The sequence below is a fragment of the Hemiscyllium ocellatum genome, chromosome 21 (genome assembly GCF_020745735.1).
Source record: "Hemiscyllium ocellatum isolate sHemOce1 chromosome 21, sHemOce1.pat.X.cur, whole genome shotgun sequence".
Lineage (NCBI taxonomy): Eukaryota > Metazoa > Chordata > Chondrichthyes > Orectolobiformes > Hemiscylliidae > Hemiscyllium > Hemiscyllium ocellatum.
In genome coordinates this window covers 37,893,913-37,915,559 of record NC_083421.1, presented here as the reverse complement: position 1 = coordinate 37,915,559, position 21,647 = coordinate 37,893,913, and the positions used below count along the sequence as shown (strand labels likewise).

At 41.2% G+C, this 21,647-nt stretch overlaps 1 protein-coding gene across 2 annotated transcripts in view; it reads right to left on the bottom strand.

Annotated features, from left to right (window-relative positions):
- The window catches only part of LOC132825827 (syntaxin-binding protein 1), a 155,630-nt gene that overhangs the window by 121,726 nt on the left and 12,257 nt on the right, over window positions 1-21,647 (bottom strand). Inside the window, exon 1 of one of the 2 annotated variants that reach the window (XM_060841345.1) lies at window positions 20,206-20,245. The exons of the other annotated variant lie outside the window; for it this stretch is intronic. Coding sequence (XP_060697328.1) covers window positions 20,206-20,239 — 34 coding nt within the window. The 5' untranslated portion in view covers window positions 20,240-20,245. Of the gene's footprint in view, window positions 1-20,205; window positions 20,246-21,647 lie in introns of those variants that run through there. 2 annotated transcript variants of the gene reach the window in all.

The window sequence follows — 21,647 nt, the reverse complement described above, 5'->3', positions numbered from 1 at the left end:
TCACTTCCTTTGGAAGTTTATTCCCACAAACCACTCTCTGTGTAAAAACGTTAGCCCTTATGTCTTTTTAAACTCTCCCTACTCTTACCTTAAATATATGACCCCCGTCCCTCACGCTGGGGAAAAGACATCTGCCAATCACCTTACAGATATCTGAAACTCATCTTGAGGAATGCTCAGGTCTGCTCTCCAATAAACCTTGTAGAAGCATGGACAGAGTTAATCCTCTCATCAGAGTCAGCCTGTGGATTCTTGACAGGGGTCAGGAGCTACGCTTCAAAGGGTAGCCTCTGTTGTTGAGCAGCCATCCATGTGTGTGCCATGGATCCTGAAAGAGCGTAGGCATTATGACAGCTCCCAGGATAACACACGGAGACCAGAGTTATTTGGTTGGTGTGGTAACTGATGACCTGTCTATTCATCAGTGGAAGCCTTTGCTGCTGGTTGCATGAAGACTGATGGTTGCTGCTAGGCTGTTCTGATGGCTACGTGAGTACAATCAATTGCACCATGTATGTGTGGGCATCCTGCAAGTGGCAGCAGATTCAACCTGCCCTGACTGCTTAAATGGCAGCATTCAAAGGCAAATGAATAAGCAGATCAACCTTAGCAAATAGAACCTCTCTAAGAAGTGTAACAATCAGACTGAACCCGTTTTGCTCTATCTTATTGAGAACATCAGATTTGTGGCAGGAAGGACTCTTTTACATTTCCAACGCTGGGACTTGCAGTCACAGGGCACCAAGAGGCTAGGAGGTGTAATGCCCTTCACACTGTGTGGCTCACAATAAATGTACAGTGTAAATGAAGATTTTTGCAAATGTTTTGAGGCATCGCAGAGTGAAACATGTTGCATAGAGAACTTCATATCGATGGCACTTTATGTATTTGTAACATGAAAGGGGTTGCTGCATGCCTGATGTGGAATGCCTTTGCTAAGTATTAAAATGTTGTCTCGTATTTTACAATTATTTTTATGAATAAAGTATAATATTGGAAAGAAAATGCCAGAAAATGCACTGCTATTCCTGAAAGCTTTATTTTATTCTGTGATTCAAATGAAAGTTTTATTTTATGGAGGTCAACAGCATGGATGCTGTACTTTGAAACTTAATGGATCCTTATTAGTAAATAACACAATTATATTTTTCAGGATATCCATCTGGGGACAATATTTAATTAAATATTGTGGGGTCATGCAGCTCTAAAACATAGATGATATTACATTGATGAAGTTTAATTACAATAAATATTATTACACACACCTTTAGTGAAGGAGGAATGAACTAAACAAATTTCCCTTCTGTATTAGTCAACTGTAATCTGACATATAGCAGCACTTTAATATTTGTACAATGAAAAGTTCGAAGGAAAATGATTCATATTTCAGCAAAGCGAAGTTGAATTTTTTGAATTAACAGCAACAGTGAGCAATGAGTTGAGTTAGTAATTATTCATTTTTTGCTTCCTAGCATGTCTAATCTGGTAGTGCAGCCTGGAGAGATGATGTTCTGTTACAGAGGAGGATGAGAAAGTGGCAGTTGTGGATTGCCTCCAGTTAGACAGCCCACTTCATTTGCTTTAACTAAATCAGGATAAAGCTTAAATTATAAATGCATTCCATATTGCAAAGTTTGATGAAATGGAAAACTAGGATAATAATGCTAATTGTAATTATTTTACAAATATGGGTCCCACCAGTTGGTGCCTTGGGACTGATCCCTCAGAGAGATTTAGTTGCAACAACATCCTCCATTGCTATTGATTCCTTAATATAGATAAATGCTCCCTGACACATTACATAACCGTAAGAAACTGGTGGATAAGTTCATACTTTGTACTATTGAAGGTAACTGAGAAGAGAGATCATTTGAAAGGTCAGTACACACAGTGGGCATATCTGAAATTATCTGAGGTCATAATGAAGTAGAAGGCAAAACAAGAGCACTAGTCATTAAATTTCTGGGACAGGAGGACAAGAGGGAGTATATTCAGATTAAGACACAAAGGCAAAATTAGGAATATTAGGAAATTCTTCACACAAAATGGAATTAATTCCAGGATTTTGATAGCATGGCACTTGTGCTCTGATTGCAAATCATGATGGTGAGTGGCTTGGAAGTGAATGTGTAGTTGGTGATAGTGTTCTCTGCTTCTGCTGCCTTTGTCCTTCTAGAAGATGCAGGTTGGAGGAGCCTGAGAGTGTACTGCACTGCTTATTGTACATGGTACATATTGCTGCCAATGTGTGTCAGTGATGAATGCCTGTAGAAGGTGGTGGATGTGGTGCCAGTCAAGTGGGTTGCTTTGTCCAGCATGGTATTGTTGGAGCTGTTGAGATCTAGGCTATTGGAGAATATTTCATCGCACTCCTCACTTGTGCCTTATAGATGGTGAACAAGCATTGGACAGACAGGAGATGGGTTACTCACTGCAGGATCCCTAGCCTCTGATCTGCTCTTTAGCTGCAGTATTTATATGGCTGCTCCAGTTCAGCTTCTGGCCAGTGATAACCCCAGGATGCTGATAATGTGGGATTCAATGATGGTAATGCCATTGAAAGTCAAGGGGTGATGGTTAGATTCTCTCTTGAGGGAGATAGTCATTGCCCAATATTTTTAAAGCATAAAGGGTATTTTCTGCTAATCAGACCAGCTCTGGATGTTGTTAGCTCGGAGTTGGGAATTTTCCAGGGTGCTACTAGACATCAGGCTTTAGAAGTTTCAATTTCTTTGGCAGTTACCATGTGGTTGCACATTAGGACTTTCGTGTGGTCTTGGCATGTATCTTCCAGAGTTGAGCAGATAGTGTTATGACCCAAGCTGATATTTTAACAATCAAGTCCAATCCCAGACAAGAGTCAGGTTATATTTTTATTTGTTTTGGATCTATCAAAGGAGTTGCTCACTGAAACATAAGCAAGAGGATGCTTATTACAAAATGAATAAAATTAAAACTGAATAATCCAAATTTATAATGCAAATACAAAAAGTAATAATATTATCATATTAACCCCAAAACCTCTTAATAAATAATAAAAAGAAAACAGATTTTGTATAGGACCCAAAACGCACTACTGGTATGATACACAAAAACACAACTCATATAAAACTCACACCAGAGTCCCTCTATCGATTACCCCTAAATAACCTGTGACTTCAATTTTTAAATTGGAACTGCTGTTAGCTTTTTCCAGGGGCTATTCAGACATTTATGTTTCAATGAACGGAACTAAAAATAATGCTTTCTTAATTTTATCCCAACATCACTGGTCTGAAATTACCAATGATTCTTCACACTAAGATAACTTAATTCACTATTTATCCTTCCCTTCTCAGAAACATCTTTCGAAAAAGCTCAAGGACTTCACTGGACTGTTCTACTCAAAGTCAAAAGTTAACTTGAGATTCTTCCTCTTACAGCTACAAATGTTTCCCTTAAATTTAAAACAATAAATTCCAGAACTCTCTAACAAACCTCATAATGACATCTCATTATTTATCATGCAAACAGTCTAAAATAAATAAACATCCATTAGTACTGCATAACACCCATTCTCTCCAAAGCTAGGCCTCAAACAGTTTTAAAAATAAATCACCATGGCTACAGAAATACCAACAAGTTTATTAACTTTGAAAGCATAGAAAACCCAACAGTTCTTACTTCTAACACCAATACCCCAAACTGACAATAAATAATATTAAAAATCATACATATACATCCTATAGTTTAAATTACACTAATCAAAGACATAAAGATCTAGACTGTCATTTTTTCCTATAATTACATGGCATCTTCATTTGAAAAGTGCATCAAAGTGCTTAGAGATGGTCAATGAAAAGCATTTAGATTAGAGTGGCGCTGGAAAAGCACACCAGGTCAGGCAGCACCAGAGGAGCAGGAAAATCAATGTTTCAGGCAAAAGCCCTTCATCAGGAATTTTCCAGCATCTTCAGTCCTCACGTTTGCCTAATGAAAAGCATTGCTTATGTGCAATAAAAAGGAAAAATGCTGGAGAAACTCAGAAAGTCTGGTAATATCTTTGGAGAGTGACACAGGATTCACGTTTCTAGACTGATGTGTATATTTTTCAGAACTGGAACCATTTAGTTCTGAAACTATGCAATCAGACTGGAAATGTGAACTCTGTTTTTCCATCGATACCAACAGACTGTTGAATTTCTCCAGCAGCATCTAATTTTATTTCAAAGTTCCAACATCCACAGTATTTCACTTCTATTTGAACATGTCTTCCTTTGTTTTAATTAAGTGAAATAAATTTCCAGGTAGGGTAGTATGAACAAATACTTTACAATTATTTAGGTGGCTTTCGCTGTATTGATGAAAAGCTTTGTTTCTTCATTTGAGGTCATGGAAATCATCTCAGTAAATCTGTTGTTACAAGTTACTTAAGTTAATTACCTTAAAAGCATGATCTAGCCTTGTGCAATTGCTTCTTGTTGATCTTGCTGAGAATGGCATAACATTTGCATTCAGTGAATTACAACATCTGCACTTGTCTTTTGTTGGATCAGCTCTTCACAATCTAACACAGTATTTTTATAAGTGCAGCACATTCGGTTGCTTTCGAATATGTGCTGTCAGCCTAGATAATGAGTTAAGCTAATTAGTTCCATAAGTTGAATTCCCAGTTTGTCTTATACCAAACAAGAGTTGTTATTTCCCGGCATCCCTTTCAAAAGGAAATTATAGCAAAATAATATTGGAAATCTGAAGTAACACTGGAAAGAATCAGAAATATTCAACAGGTCTGGCAGCACCTGTGGAGAGCAAACCAGAGTTAACGTGTTGAGTTGAATAAGCCTTTTCTTCAGAACCTTGAAGAAAAATGTTTATGTTTTTCTTCCCATATGCATATTTTGTCATAGAATTTGATAAAAATACATTTTTAAAAGCATTTTGCTTTAAATATCATAAAATTTGCAAAAAATACAACTTATTTCCACATAACTACTTCAATCTTAAATATCTCAACACAATTGTAATAGTCTTAATATTTCTAATATGCATTTCAAATTAGAATTAGAATCAGCTTTATTGTCACAAGTGCTCAAATGAGTAAAGTGAAAAGTTTACCTACAGTGCCATCGTGCAACAGAATTGAACTTTTCTCTATACACCAAGTTCAATTCTGAAGTATCTCAATGTGAATACTTTTGATATTCACGGATACATCCCTGTTACACACTTTGAATGACTATGCAGATGTTGGTTTTCACAGGTTCACACTGAGATGAGATATCCATAGGACTGTATCCCAAAATATTATAAACGGAGAAAATGGTGGAAATATTTAACAAAATTCCTCTGGCTTTGTTAGGGCTAGTGGTCATAAAAAAAAATTATTCTAAATAGACAGCAGGTTGTTTGAAGCATTATATACCTCATGCATAATCAGTAATTAAATTAGTTGCATTCCACCAGCTGTTCGATTGCTCCACTCTATAATGTCCTGAAATAAGTGACAGTCTAATTAATGTGATGAATTACATGATACAAGATGTATGCCAGTGTGCAAATCATGGAGATCTAGTCAAGCTGTAAGTGATTTACCTCATGTTATTTTCCCCCAAGCAGAATGAATATGATCTGACCACTCTTTATGTTGTGTGAATGATATGGTATGGAAACTGGGGGTAAAAGACAAAATCTTATTATCACCCACACCAATACTTTACAGCATCCATAAAGCTCTAATGGAATATTATTGGATATTAATTAATAATAACGAGTAATGAGGGAACAAAACCTGAAAACACTCAAGTTGCTCTGCAAATCAGGCATCATCTGCAGCAGGATGAGAAACAGAATGTCATGTCATTGCCCATTCATTAGAAATGCAAACAAAGAAATAAAGTCTGCATATTAGTATTGTTCTTCAGCCTCCAGGGAATTAATTACAACATATATTGTTCAGAAAGCAAACAAATAAAAATAATCTTTCACCCTTTCCATTCCAGCCTCACCCAATGGTTCAATCAACGCTCCTTCAACTACATGTCCTTCGCCAAATAATATTGGGGCAAGTTCTTCAAGTTATATCACTAGACAGAAAATAAAGTTAACTAATTCCACTAACTGAAGCAGTTGGCATTGCAGAGGCAGTGGGTCATTTTTTGTGGCTATACACGGACTTCTACCAGAGTTCCTGATAGTACCACATTCATTGGAGGTGCCAGAGATTCTTTGATGCTATCTGAAATCGGAGCAAAATAATTCAATACTCTTTTCAGGACGCATGTCCCTAATTATCACTGAATTGTTCTCTCATGTTAGTCCAAAGAGGCAATTAATTACTTTAAATGACTGCTGCCGCATGAAGCCATTTCTAATTCTCAGCCACTGCAATGTCAGTCTCATTCATAGCAGTTGGATTCCGATAATAATCTAGTGGTGCAGAATTCCAGCTGACATTGTCAACTAATGTACATATTTAACTAGATGTTTCATTCAAATCTCAGCACCACTGGTTCAGTACTGCAAAAATGTGTTTGCCTAGTTTTATAGGGTCAGGTTTTGAACGTATCATGCAGCTGATTTCAAGGTTAAGTTGCTACTACCAAACCAAACCTGGCACTCAAGTCACGGCCTGTGCCATAATGGAAATAATTTCTTCTTCAGTGGGTCAGGGTTGGCTGGAATTTGTCAAATTGAGGGTAATTGCAGGTCCTATGCAAGAATTCTGCACTCCTGAGCAAATCAAGCTTCCGACAGCATCAGTAATGAAGGAGATCACAAATACATTGGGGATTTTCTTGTTTGCGTGAATTGGTGACAGGAAATTCTCTGAGTGCACAGTTTTAAATTCCTCAAAGTGGAATCCAGTTTTCTTTTAAAGTGTATAGTTTACATAGCAGGAAATCTGCATGAACTTGGGTGCAGAGAATAAATTGGTTTTGTTCAATCACAAGAAACCTCATTGCTTATGATCTATATCTAAAATAGCCTGAGACTAAAACTTTGCCTTTGGAATGTGCTTGCATGCACATCATTGAAATGCAACTGAAATACAAATTCAGTTAATGGGACATGCATGTCATTACTTGGATTAGTATTTAGTCAATCCCAATTGTTGTGAGTCCGAAAATCTCATGTAGATCAGAGCAGGTTAGAATGGCAGGTTTCTTTCTCCAAAGAACATTAATGAACCAAATGGGCTTTCATGGCAATTGATGGTGATTATATGGTTGACATTAGAACATTTTATTCCAGATCCAAATTTCACCAACTCCAGTGGTGAGATTTACAACACAGGGTGATAGCTGGTAAAATGCTAATTTAAGTTGACTGAGGAATCATTTTTAAAAGTACATTTTTACAGATTTTTGCAGCAATGGTAGAGAAACGTGGTCCCCGAGAGACAAGCTGTTGAAATATTTGTAAGACTTGTGGCACATAAACAATCCACATTCATAACTTATAACAAATTTAAGTCAAAATCAAAGTAAAGAGATGAATTCAAGGAAAAAAATAATTCATATTTATCTCATATTTTCCCTACACCCCAATATTACCAGAACACAGAACACTCAGAGACGGACTTTCCTGGAGTCTGAAAGTATTGCACAGTTGCTCAAACATGATTTTTAATTTGCATAATAATGTGAATGATTATAATCTGAATTCTTTGCAATTCCATTATCATGATGAGCAGGAAAGCCAGCACTTCTGGTTTTTCTACAAGCATCTCTAAACCTTCCTCCGTGTCTAAATCTCAAACCTCTACCTCTGAGAACACTTTACATCTTGAAAGTTTGTGAGAAGATTTGTGGCTCGGGTGCTTGTTGTTATGGTTCTGTTCGCCGAGCTGGGGGTTTTTGTTGCAAACGTTTCGTCCCCTTTCTAGGTGACATCTTCAGTGCTTGGGAGTCTCCTGTGAAGCTCTTCTGTGCTGATTCCTCCAGTATTTATAGTGGTTTGAATCTGCCACTTCCGGTTGTCAGTTGCTGTCCGCTGCAGTGGCCGGTATATAGGGTCTAGGTTGATATGTCTGTTGATAGAATTTGTGGATGAGTGCCATGCCTCTAGGAATTCCCTGGCTGTTCTCTGTTTGGCCTGCCCTATAGTAATGGTATTGTCCCAATCGAATTCATGTTGTTTGTCATCTGAGTGTATGACTACTAGGGATAGCTGGTCGTGTCGTTTCATGGCTAGTTGGTGTTCATGGATACGGGTTGTTAGCTGTCTTCCTGTTTGTCCTATGTAGTGTTTTGTGCAGTCCTTGCATAGGATTTTGTACACTACGTTGGTTTTGCTCATGCTGGGTATCGGGTCCTTTGTCCTGGTGAGTTGTTGTCTGAGAGTAGCTGTTGGTTTATGTGCTGTTATGAGTCCTAGTGGTCGCAGCAGTCTGGCTGTCAGTACAGAAATGCTCCTGATGTATGGGAGTGTGGCCAGTCCTTTGGGTTGTGGCATGTCCTCATTCCATTGTCTTTCCTTAGGCATCTGTTGATGAAATTGCGCAGGTATCCGTTTTTGGTGAATACCTTGTATAGGTGTTCTTCTTCCTCTTTTTGTAGTTCTGGTGTGCTGCAGTGTGTTGTGGCCCTTTTGAATAATGTCCTGATGCAACTTAGTTTGTGTGTGTTGGGATGGTTGCTTTCATAGTTCAGGACGTGGTCTCTGTGTGTGGCTTTTCTGTATACCTTTGTGGTGAGTTCTCTGTTCGGTGTTCTTGACCTGTTTCCCATACAAACTGACCGTGCTGAAACTATAACTTGTGTTCGTTTTAGAAAGGATGTAACCTATGTCCATATAGCCACTTAAATTTTCCTGTTGATCATTAGGTTCAGCTTCACGGATCAGGGGTAGAAAATCACTTTACACTTGGTTTCTCTAAAGACACTAAACAACAACTTTTTGTCTGAAAGTGTCTCATATAGCTGGACCTTACCAGATACTGGCTTAGTGTCAATTTTGGTGAGTTTCATGAAAGGTTTGGCTCTGTGAACCCAAGTGAGATTTCTTGTGCTGTTCTCCATAACTTGCCTCCTTAGCTATGCACTATGTTTCCATGACACTCTGCTAGCTTCCTTTTAAGTGGAGGTAGAAGTATTCACCACTATTGGAACCTCCTTGGGTTCCTGGCATCAGCACCAATTTTAATGCCCAGCCATGCACCAGCTCAAGCCCTGGCAGCCAGGGGTTACACGTAATGGGAGGAGAATAAAAAACAAGTACATTGGCAATACAGCTGACCTTTAATTACAAATACAAGTGTACATTTGTAAATATATGTCCAATAAACAACCTGGCAACAAAGGTTACCCAGTCTTAGCACCATCCCATTTTAGAATCCCGTTGAGAGAATGCTACTCTTTCTCCAATGACTCAAATCATTGCCAAACAATCACCTGACATTTTCTCAGTGTTCAATGCACACCAGAATGCTTTCAAACAGTTGAAAACATTTGCTTTAATTCAGCAAAGAGAAGAATAAAACAAAATCTGTATTTACCTTTAAGAAGAAACAGAGACTGCTTGCTTTTCAAGCAGCTACAAATCTACAGTTGAAAAGTGTGGCACTGGACAATCACAGCAGGTAAGGCAGTAACCCCACCAACCCATGCTTCACTCCCAGCACCTTCCCTTGCTGCCACAAGAGATGCAAAACCTGTACCCACACCTCCCCCCTTACCTCATCCAAGGCCCCAAAGCATCCTTCCGCATTCGCCAGAGGTTTTCCTGCACATTCACACATCTCAGCTACTCTTGTCATTTGCTCTCGATGTGGTCTCCTCCACAAAAGGGGAGACAGGACGCCCACTTACGGAATGTTTCAGGGAACATCTCTGACATACACGCATGAAACAAACCCATCGCCCTGTGGCCGACCACTTCAACTCCCTCTCCCACACTGTCAAGGACATGTAAGGCCTGGGCCTTCTCCATTGCCAAATCCAAGGCACCAGACACCTGGAGGAAGAACGCCTCATCTTCCGTATTGGGACCCTCCAACCACAGGGCATCAATGTCACATTCACCAGTTTCCTCATCTCCCCTCCCCCCCCACCTCATCCCAGATCCAACCCTCCAACTCGGCACTGCTCTCTTGAACTGTCCCACCTGTCGATCTTCCTTCTAACCTATCCGCTCCACCCTCCCCCTGACCTATCACCATCACCCCCACCTCTATCTACCTATCACCTTCCCAGCCACCTTATCCCCACCCCTGTTTATCTTTCAGTCCCTCCCCCCACCTCCACATTCCTGATGAAGGGCTTATGCCTGAAACGTCGATTCTTCTGCTCCTCGGATGCTGACTGCTGTTCATTCCAGCGCCACACTTTTCAACTCTGATCACCAGTATCTGCAGTCCTCACTTTCTCTGAGCTAAAAATCTAGTCAATGAGTAATCATTGCACTTACTTAACATCTATTAGAATCGAGCATCTAACAAGTCCTGTCTAGATTGTTGCACTGCATACCACATCACTTTATGACGGGAATGTTTTCCCTGCTCCTTCTTGCGAAGATTGCTATTGCTGTCCCAGTTCTTTAGGGTCCATCACATTCTCTCTTCTCTCTGCCTGTTCTAGTCATGCAGAGCACTGCATGCTGGGATAATGTAATATCCTCTATAGATTACTGCAACCCCTTCCAGGCTGATTCAAGCATCAGAACCTCCTCTTCAGGAGTCCCATCGTTTACTCCATGATGGCCCTGGTTGAAGAATGTGCTGCTTTGCATCTACACTTGATCTAAGTTAGGGGAGTTTGCGTAACAGTGCCATCAGCCATAGTTGCAGATGGTAGCCTTTGCCTCGCAGTGAGCATCCTTGTAAGGCACCCAGTCCTTGAATCAAAGCAGGAATGTGAGAGTTTTCCCAGATATAGGCATTGTGGCTATTTTCCGGGTACCTGGTGCGGATATTCCAGATGTGATATTGATGATCACAGATGACTATTGACAAGTCAGCTGAATTATGATAAGACTCTCTCAATGCAAGGTGTGTACAGTCTACAGTGTCCTCCAACTGGAGGAAGCCAACTACATTGTCAATGCCTACTAACCAGACTGCAACACTCATCCCACCACTAGGGAAGGAGACAAAGTGATGTGATCTGGCTCAAATGGAAGCCTTAATATATTTGTGAGTGGAGGGTTGTGAGATCTTACACAGATCCCCAGTGGATCCTTTGGAGCAGCCAGATGCACAGAAGTTGAGCACAGTGGTTGGTACTCAGGTAACTGAACAGCTTGGGACTGGGAACAAGATACAGAAAAGTGAACAGATCTCCATCAGGTCGAGAGTTGTCCATCAGTTCTCTGCAGTCAAAATCCACTTTTGACCTGAATAAAACCAGTCTATCTTTTCTTCAGCAGTTGCTGTAAATTGTGACTCATAATTGATAAGAGAACCAACCATTCTGTGTCTCTTGCAAATAGGTGGAAGCATTCAGGAAATAACGCATTTAATCAGCATGAACCAATTAAACACATCATGTGAACAAAGACAACTGAACTACATTCCCAGTTTCATTCCATCTGTGCTTTTTGCCTGTATACGTTGTATGCGTGTGGATGTGTCTATGTGCACGTGTTCGTGTGTGTGTGAAGTGGATTTTCTAAAGGGTTTAGTTTTAATTAGTATTGTTAGAATAGTTTACCTTTAGCTAGAGTCTAACTATAAATAAATAAATAGCAATTCCTATTAAGTACCTCTCTAAACTTTCTATCAACCTGACTCTGAAAAATCATTAAAGTGTGACATTTTGTGTACTTTTTAAAATCTTTAACTTTGGTGATAACTATGGGAATACCAGGACTTGATTTTCAGCATGTTACCCCAATGAGCCACGACACCATGTCATTCAAGGGCTTGGAAGATTCTGCCCATAGTTTCGAATCTTTGCCTTTACACAACCTTTATCTGCTGCTAATGTCATCCCAGGTCCAAGCTAGTCAGTGAAACAGAAACAGTTTATTGAAAGCTCAGTCTTACAGCTCCTCACATCCCCAGTGTTGCATGTGCTCCTTATGTGCTTCAACAATTAATAGCTATCATATATTTATTCTATTTCAACAAAAACATCACAAAAATAAATAATGTGATTAACCAGACATTAAACCTGAAAGCACACCCATTATTGTTGGTAGTTAATAGATTAAAACAATGTTCAGTTGTGCATAAGAGCACTTCTGGATATAAAAAGAAAAAAAACACAGCCATAACTCTATTGAATGGCAAAGCAGGAATGGCCTAATCCTGTTCTTATTTCTTCTGGTGTTATGGCCTAATTGATTCAAGGGGACACTTTAATGAAACATGGTAGTTTATGTAGAGTTTAAAATGTTGTAGTTCCACAAGAAAGTTCTTACATAAGATGGATTTTTCAGTTAGTAGTGAATCAGTGACACTCACCACTAACCAATGTACAAACACAGATTACGAGCAGGAGTACTCCTTCTGAGGGCTGCTTGACCATTCAAGGAGAGAACTGATTGTAAACTCAAACCTGCATTCCTGCCTACTCTTGATAATCTTTCATCCTTTGCCTATCAAGAATCTATCTAACTTTACCATAAAAACAATCAAGAACTTTCACTGGAAAAAGTGTTTAAAAACTCAAGATACACTTGAGAGGAGAAATTTCACCTAAACTCTGTTTTAAATAGTTGATCCTAATTCTAGAGTCTAGATATTGACATAATAGGAAACATTCTCTTCACATTTACCTTGGAATTATTTATGTTTCAATTTGGTCAATTAAGAAGCATCTGGGTGAGTACTTTAAACACCAGAGCATAGTAGACTATGGACAAAGTTCCGGTAAATGGGATTAATGTAGTTTGGTGTTTGTTAGTCGGCATAGATACGGAGGGTCAAAGGGCTTGTTTCTGTGCTGTATGATTCTATAACTATGATTAGGCCAATAGTCTCCCAGGTAAAACCTTGAAATGATTGTATCGCTGCCGTAACAAGGGTAGGTACAGCAAATTCAAACTAGTGAAATGCCACCAGGCCAGGAAAATGTATGAGAGGAATGTTGCAGGGATAGGTGTTATGACCATGACTGGGATTCTGTGTTAAATATTAATTTGATGAGTAATTGTCATCATAGAATCCTTACAGCATGGAAGAAGGCCTTTTGGCCAATCAATTGCACAGCAATCCTTCAAAGACCATCACACCCAACTCCTACCCTATCTTTGTAACTTCAATTTCCCATCTGTTAATCCACCTAGCCTGCACATCCCTGTACACTATAGGTAATTTAGCATGGGCAATCCAACTTAACCTGCACAGCATTGGACTGTGGGAGGAAGCCAGACAAGGGGAGAATGTGAAAACTCCACATACAGTTCACCTGAGGATGGAATCAAATCCAGGTCCCTGAGGCACGGTGGCTCAGTGGTTAGCACTGCTGCCTCACAGCACCAGGCTCCCAGGTTCAATTCCAGCCTTGGGCGACTGTCTGTGTGGAGTTTGCACATTCTCCCTGTGTGTAGGTTTCCTCCGGGTGCTCCGGTTTCCTCCCACAGTCTAAAGATGTGCAGGTTAGGTGGATCGGCCATGTTAAATTGCCCATAGTGCTAGGTGCATTAGTCAGAGGGAAATGGGTCTGGGTGGGTTACTCTTCAGAGGGTCGGTGTGGACTGGTTGGGCCAGAGGGCCTGTTTCCACACTGTAGGAAATCTAATCTAAATAGAAAGACCACTGCAGCTGTAGTGGCTGAAGGCTGTAAAACTACAAGCAGCCACAAGATGTCAGAAATGATGACAGGTTCATGCAGTGTGGAGCAATATTTCTGGAGAAGATGAACAGTCACAAAAGATTGCTTATTGCATTTTCAAAAAAAAATCGAAAGCAATTTGTTTGCAATGGATTACCTCTCCCCATTGTTACCCTGGATATACTGAGTGACTAATTTCTGAACATTAAGATCCCACAGACAGAGGTGTTGGTAAATGAATATCATCTCTGTTTCTCAGTCTTGCTGCCTTTTCCCTTACCAGGTGATCGGATGTTAAAATCTTGTCAGAAGCTCTGCTGCACCTCAGCCATTATAGTACCTTCGCAGTAGTGTGCTGGAAGTTTAGTCTTAATCTGTTGATCAAATCTTGCGTTCAGATATTGAACCAATAACCTTCAGATAGAAGCAGAGAAATGCTAACATCAAATATGAAATTAACATCCACTTTTGTAAAAAAATCCTCAAAGAGATACAGACTGTTCACAAAGATGATGCAGACAATGAGGTCTTTTGGCTTGACCAAGTTTAAACTGTGGAGAATGTATGGCTCCTTGCTCCACGACATCAGATTGAATTTTAAATGAGCAAGGTTTTATGTTCTCAAGTGCCTGTTACTGATTGTTTGCAGGAGTTCATTCCGATATTAGCCCTGCATTTTTTTTACTAGGACAGTCATTTTGATATTGTGGCTCAGGCTGTCCCGTGGCCTCCAAAAATGGCTTCACAATTGAATGAAAAGTGCTTTTGCATAGGGCAGACGAGTTGGTTCCTAAGTTGCTTTTTAAGCAGTTTTCTCTGGAGCATCAGAAGCTGAAGGGTGACCTTTCAGAGGTTTGTAAAATCATGCAGGGCATGGATAGGGGGAACAACCAACATCTTTTCTCCAGGTAGGGGAGCCCAAAACTAGAGGGCATAGGTTTAAGGTGAGAGGGGAAACATTTAAAAGGGACCCTAGGGGCAACCTTTTCATGCAGAAGGTGGTACGTGTATGGATCTAGCTGCCAGAGGAAATGGTAGAGGCTGGTACAATAACGAAATTTAAAAGACATTTGGATGGGTATATGAATAGGAAGGGTTGAGAGGGATATGGGCCAAGTGCTGGCAAATGGGACGAGATTAATTTAGGATAACTGGTCGGCATGGAAGAGTTGGACTGAAGGGACTGTTTTCTTACTGTACATCTGAATGACTTCACAAATGTTTCTCACAAACCTGATCATAAATGATTGCTGTGAGAGAAGATTTTACATATTTGTGGAGTCTAAGCTGAAAATCCTGTCTGGTGCCCTGAACTTCATGTTATTAAATGCAGCCTCAGCCGCAGCAACTGGGGGGGTTGCAATTTAATGCCCCAGGAAGGCATAAAAACATGTGCCATCAAGGCAGCACGATGCCCAACACCTACTCACCATAGGACTAACAAAGATTAGATTAGATTACTTACAGTGTGGAAACAGGCCCTTCGGCCCAACAAGTCCACACCGACCCGCCGAAGCACAACCCACCCATTCCCCTACATTTACCCTTTACCTAAGGTAAAGCATCTGGTTGTACAGAGTTTGTGTCTTTGCTTCTGGACTAGAACATGCCAGCTCAGGATGTGGTAATAGAGGTGTAACCTATAACATTCAAACAGTTAAATGTGGGCGGCACAGTGGCACAGTGGTTAGCATTGCTGCCTCACAGAGCCTGAGACCCGGGTTCAATTCCTGACTCAGGTGACTGACTGTGTGGAGTTTGCACGTTCTCCCCGTGTCTGCGTGGGTTTCCTCCGGGTACTCCGGTTTCCTCCCACAGTCCAAAGATGTGCAAGTTAGGTGAATTGGCCATGCTAAATTGCCCGTAGTGTTAGGTAAGGAGCAAATGTAGGGGAATGGGTGGGTTGCGCTTCGGCGGGTCGGTGTGGACTTGTTGGGCCGAAGGGCCTGTTTCCACACTGTAAGTAATCTAATCTTAAAAAAGAAGAACCAAGAATCCAACCTGAGGCAAAAGGGATTTAACCACCACTGGGACCGTCTCAGAATTTGGGATTAGTTTTTAAACATCAGTGAGGAAAGTAGCAGCTGCCACTAATAAGAGTGACTATGAAGTAGTCGGATTGTTGTTCAAAAGCCATTTGGTTCAGAAGAAAACGTTTCTTCCTCTATATGACCACACCAATATGGTTGACTCTACAAAGGGGCTCACAAGCGACTCATCCAACTAAATAACATGGGCAGCTAGTTCTAGATAATAAACGCTCGTCTTGCCAGAAAAAGCCATATCCCAAAGTTTAATATAAAAGCAGATACCTTGAAGAGATATTTGTATCCAGCGCTCCAGATAAAACTCCAACAACTGAGAAAGCAATTTATGTTGAACTCCTCCCTTTCTCCAGCTTGACATTAGCAAGACTAAAGCCATCATATTTGGCTCACAAAAGATTTTGCCTTCATCCCATTACAGAAGATTGAAACTGTGCACAACCAACGAGATATGAGCTTCCAAATCATTAGCTGTTTCTCAGTCAGAGCATGTACACCCACCTCTACAATAATCCCCATTGATAGTCAAATTCTCATCACTCCAAGTTTATCTTCCTCACCTCTGGATGGTGACCACTTACAAAGTCACTCTCATCCAGAACACCAAGACCCATACTCATCTATGAACCCTGTCCTTGCTGTCCCCACTAGCTCTCTTCAACATTCCAAGCCCCACATTTTCCCCCAACCCTCCACCATCACAAACCTATTCATTTTGGAATCACCATATTTAAATGCATTACTGACTTCCCCTGTGCAATCTCTTCTATAACTCATATCTCACTTTTACTCTTCCTAATCTGACTGTGTTCCCATTCCCCCGTTTCCACAAATGGCAGGAAGATCTTAAATGTTGTACTTCTACGCTTTGAAATTCACTTGATAAACCTCATAACCTTGGTACTTCTTTCTTTATTGTGAGTCAAATTGTATCTATTGGATTGCAGCAGTTCAAGAAGGTTGCTGACCATTACCTTCTCAAAGGAAAGTAGGGAAGGTCAGTAAATGCTGACCCAGCCAGTGATGTCTATAGCCTATGAATGAATACAAAGAAAATCTCAGAAACAACAGAGAAAATGGTTGTTTTTGCAGACTGGAGAGTGGTCAACAGCTGTGTTCCCCAAAGGTCATGGTTAGTACGACTGTTTTTGTTTATACATATATAAGTGAGTTTGAAATTGTAATACAGAATAAAATTTCAAAATTTTCTGATTATATTAAACTTGAAGGTGTAGTAAACACTTTGGATGATAATGCTTAGATTACTTACAGTGTGGAAACAGGCCCTTCGGCCCAACAAGTCCACACTGACCCGCAACCCACCCATACCCCTACATTTACCCCTTACCTAACACTACAGGCAATTTAGCATGGCCAATTCACCTGAATTGCACATCTTTGGACTGCGGGAGGAAACCGGAGCACCCAGAGGAAACCCACGCAGACACGGGGAGAACGTGCAAACTTCACACAGTCAGTCGCCTGAGGCGGGAATTGAACCCGGGTCTCTGGCACTGTGAGGCAGCAGTGCTAACCACAGTGCCACAGTGCCGCCCACCTTCTTACCCCCATGATCAACTGAAACAAAACATGGATAGACCACCAGCAGAGACAGACAAATTACAGTTAAAACTTAACACAAAGAAATCTGAGGGAATGCATTTTGCAGATAGGAAGAATATGTATAAATTTAATGGTATTTTTAAAGAGGGTGCAGAATCAGAGGAACCCAAGAGTTCACGTGCATCAATCTTTAAAAGTGGAAAAACATTTTGAAACTATAGTTAACAAAGCCTTCATGGGATCCCAACTTTCACAAATACAAGTATTGAATACAAAAGTAAAGGTATGCTGGATCTTAGAAAAGCTATGAATAGACCACAGCTGGTGTATTATATCCAGTCCTGGCCATCCCACTTCAGGTAGAGTATGAAGACCCTTCAAGTGGGTGGATAGGAGATTAGATTAGATTAGATTACTTAGATTACTTACAGTGTGGAAACAGGCCCTTCGGCCCAACAAGTCCACACCGACCCGCCGAAGCGTAACCCACCCATATCCCTACATTTACCCCTTTTACCTAACACTACGGGCAATTTAGCACGGTCAATTCACCTGACCCGCAGATTTACCAGACTGGTTCCACAGATGAGGGATTTCAGTTACAAGGTTAGGTTGGAGAGTTTAGTGTCTTATCCATGAAGCAAAAGTGCTAAAAGGATTTTTTGGTAGAATTGCATAATGGGTGCATATAGTTCCGATGAGATGATCAGGGGGACCCAGGCTTCAGGCCCAAGGGATGGGAGGACAAATGTTGTTACACATTCAGTGATACTGGCCTACAATTCACTGCTTACACAGCTATGGAAATGGAAATGATCAATGATTTCTAAAGGAAGTTGGATGGATGCTTTAAGTAAATAAATCAGGAAACATACCAATAGGGCTATGCATGGTTGCAATGGGCTAAATGGCCTTCATCCGCATTTCAATATTTTCTATGATCAAAAACGCTTCAAGAAAAGCATCGGTTGTATCTCCTAATTTCAGCCCAATTACTTTCTCAGGGGATAAATGTGAAATCTGAATTTCTGCCACAGGGCAGAACATTTCTGCTCAGACAGACTGCAGTTTTTGTTTGAAGTGTAAGTTATCAGAGCCAGCCACTGAATTCTAATATCTTTGTCAAGGCGTTGAGGCATTTTTATTCTTGTATTGTCACTGCACCCTGTTTCAGGAGAGTGATGTCTTATGTTTACACAGGGCCATCAGGGTTTCTTAACTCTATCTGAATGCTGGTTTGTGTGTATATGGTGACCTACACAGGGACAGCACACAATATTTGCTTCCCACTGTTCCATAAATGAATCCAACCTTCTTATCCCCATGTCAGAATTTTAGACCTATCCTGAGAGGAGTCAAGAATGCTGTCAGTTTCTGGAGCCAAGCTGGCTGTACAGTGAACTGGCAGAGACAAAACTGGATGTCTTCAGCTGAATGTACTTCTCCAGAGTCAAAACTATTTCATGTCCAATCGATGATATTCCCATATGCCCTTCAGCTTATGAAGGTTTTAAAATGCCAATTAGAATCAGCATTGAGTTCTTGGATTTGCAGTGCATTTAGCTACAACATTAAAATTGAACCTACCCCTCCATGCAAAAGGTAGCTGAGTCATCTAAGTCAGTGAAGACTAAGATTCACTTGACCTTTGGCTGGTGCTACATTAGTCAATCCTAGGCCAGATAAATTGGGAGTACGCTTGATCCTTCACTCTGGGACCCTGATTAAAATATCTAAGGGTAATTTCAACAGTTGAAATTTGGGACGGTGAGGAGGGGCCTGTAGTTTCATCAGGTGGATGAAGTAATCTGGGTGTTCTTGTTCATCTGTACTTATCATGTGATCCTGTGTAAAAGATTAACCTTATTACTGCATTATTCGAGTTTGTGATCTAACAGCATTGGTAATTGTATAGGAACTTGCTGCAGTCTTGTAAACTCCTGGTGTGCCACACAGAGGCAGTAGCATCCCAGAAGTACTCATTGTGATTTTCACCAATTTACTTCCAAACGTTGCCACAAAAAAAATCTGCTTGTGAAAGGAAGTATTCCAGAAAAATGTTTTCTGTTTTGATCTAAACATCAACTAAAGCCAAGGATAAACATAACAAAGTCATTTCCTATTACAATGTACACATGAATCAGTTACAGTATTAAAAAACCCAATTGGTTTTAGAACTTGAATCTCTTTGATACTTTCTTCTACCATGTGAAGTAGTGATGTAGCAGTAACGTCACTGGGTTAGTATTCCAGAATGTTTTGGGGACGTGGGTTTGAATGCCGATGGTGAAATTTGAACACAGTACACATCTAGAATAAACATTAAACTCGATGGTGATCACTGAGGATTGTTGGAAGAAAAGTATCTAAATGCCCCCTAGGGAAGGAAGTCTCCCATCCTTACCCAGTCTGGCCTACATGTGACTCCAGGCCTGCAGTAATGTTGACTCTTAACTGCCCTGAGGGCAATTGGGGATGGGCAATAATGCTAGCCAGTGATATCCGCATCCCCTGAACAATTATTCTTTAAAATTAACACTCAGTTGATCAACGCTGTGGGTTTACAGGGGAGTGCACTGATTAGTTTCACTGGCCCTTAATAGGCTCAAAATCACTCAACTGAGAAGTAACTTGTGTTTATCCAGTTGCTATCATAAGAAGACAGCCTTAGCCACCAGCTATTTGGTGAGCAGCCAAGGAACATAAATAAGACAAGGCGATACTTTCAGGTCAATACTTGCCTGAATGAGTGACAGCTTCAACAAAACTCCAGAAGATCACTGCCACCCAGGACAAAGCAGCCCAGTCAATGGTCACCACCAGCAACATTCACTCTCTTCACCATCAATGTGCAGTGGCAGTAGGATGAACCATGTACTAAATGCATTGAAACAACTCACCCAGGCTCCCTCCATAGTATGCACCATCCTCCATCACCTTGTAGGACAAGGGCAGCAGGTGCAGGAGAAAGTGACCACCTGCAAGTCAGACACCACCCTGACCTGGAAGTAAAAAGACATCCCTTCACTGTCACTAGGACAACATCCTGGAATTCCCTTCCATCAGAGGTACTGCACCTCTGAAGTCTGCTCTGCCATTGGTTAGGTTCATGCTAATCTGATTGTGACCTCACTGCACTTTTCAGTCTAGAATTCTATAACTGTCAACTCCCTTGCTGACCAAATCTCTGTCACACTCAGCCTTGAATATATTCAATCACCCAGCCTCCCCTGCTTTCTCGGGAAGACAATTCCAGAGAGGAATGTTTCTCTGAGAGGAAAGGTTTCTCCTCATCTCCCTACACCAGCTGGCGTGCAGCGATTGATGATGGTGGCTCCATATTACCTTCCCGAAGGGCAATCAGGGATGAGCAAGAACTGCTGGCTTCGCCACCTGTACCCACAGCCCACGAAAGAATTAAATACGAATACTGTGTGCAAGATGTAAGATATGACTATTAGGCTTGCAGCAGAGTTACATGTGTGAGGGAGAGGGGAAGGACATGAATGTTCGGTGTAAGATCTGCTCAGTTGAGACAGTTGGTACTGTTGTCAAGAGTGTGGTGCTGAAAAGCACAGCAGGTCAGGAAGCATCCAAGGAGCACGAGAATCTACATTTGGGGCAAAAGCCCTTTATCAGGAATGGACCTGTGAGCCTCGGGGTGGAGAGATAAATGGGACGGAGATGGAGTTGGGGGTAAGGTAGCTGAGAGTGCAACAGGTAGAAAGAGGTGGGGCTATTGGTGATAGGTCAGAGGGTAGGGTGAAGCAGATAGGTGGGAAGGAAGATGGACAGGTGGGACAGGTCATTGGGGCGGTGCTGAGCTGGAAGGTTGGAACTGGGATAAGGTGGGGGGAGGGGAAATGAGGAAACATGACCAGGGCCTCCAAGCCCTTCGTTTCTTCCTCTCCCGATGTCCCCACCAATACCCTTCCACTGACACTCTAATTCGTTTGGCTGAACAGGTCCTCAAATTCCCTCAATAATTTCTCCTTTGAATCCTCCCATTTCCTCCAGACGAAAGGGGTAGCCACGGGCACCCGTATGGGCCCCAGCTATGCCTGCCTCTTTGTCGGCTAGGTAGAACAGTCCATCTTCTGCAGTTACACCGGCACCACTCCCCACCTCTTCCTCTGCTATATTGATGACTGCATTGGCGCCACCTCATGCTCCCACAAGGAGTTGAACAGTTCATTAACTTCACCAACACATTTCACCCCGACCTTAAATTCACCTGGACCATCTCTGACACCTCCCTCCCCTTCCTGGACCTCTCCATCTCCGTCAATGGTGACCGACTCAACACTGACATCTTCTCCAAATCCACCGACTCCCACAGCTA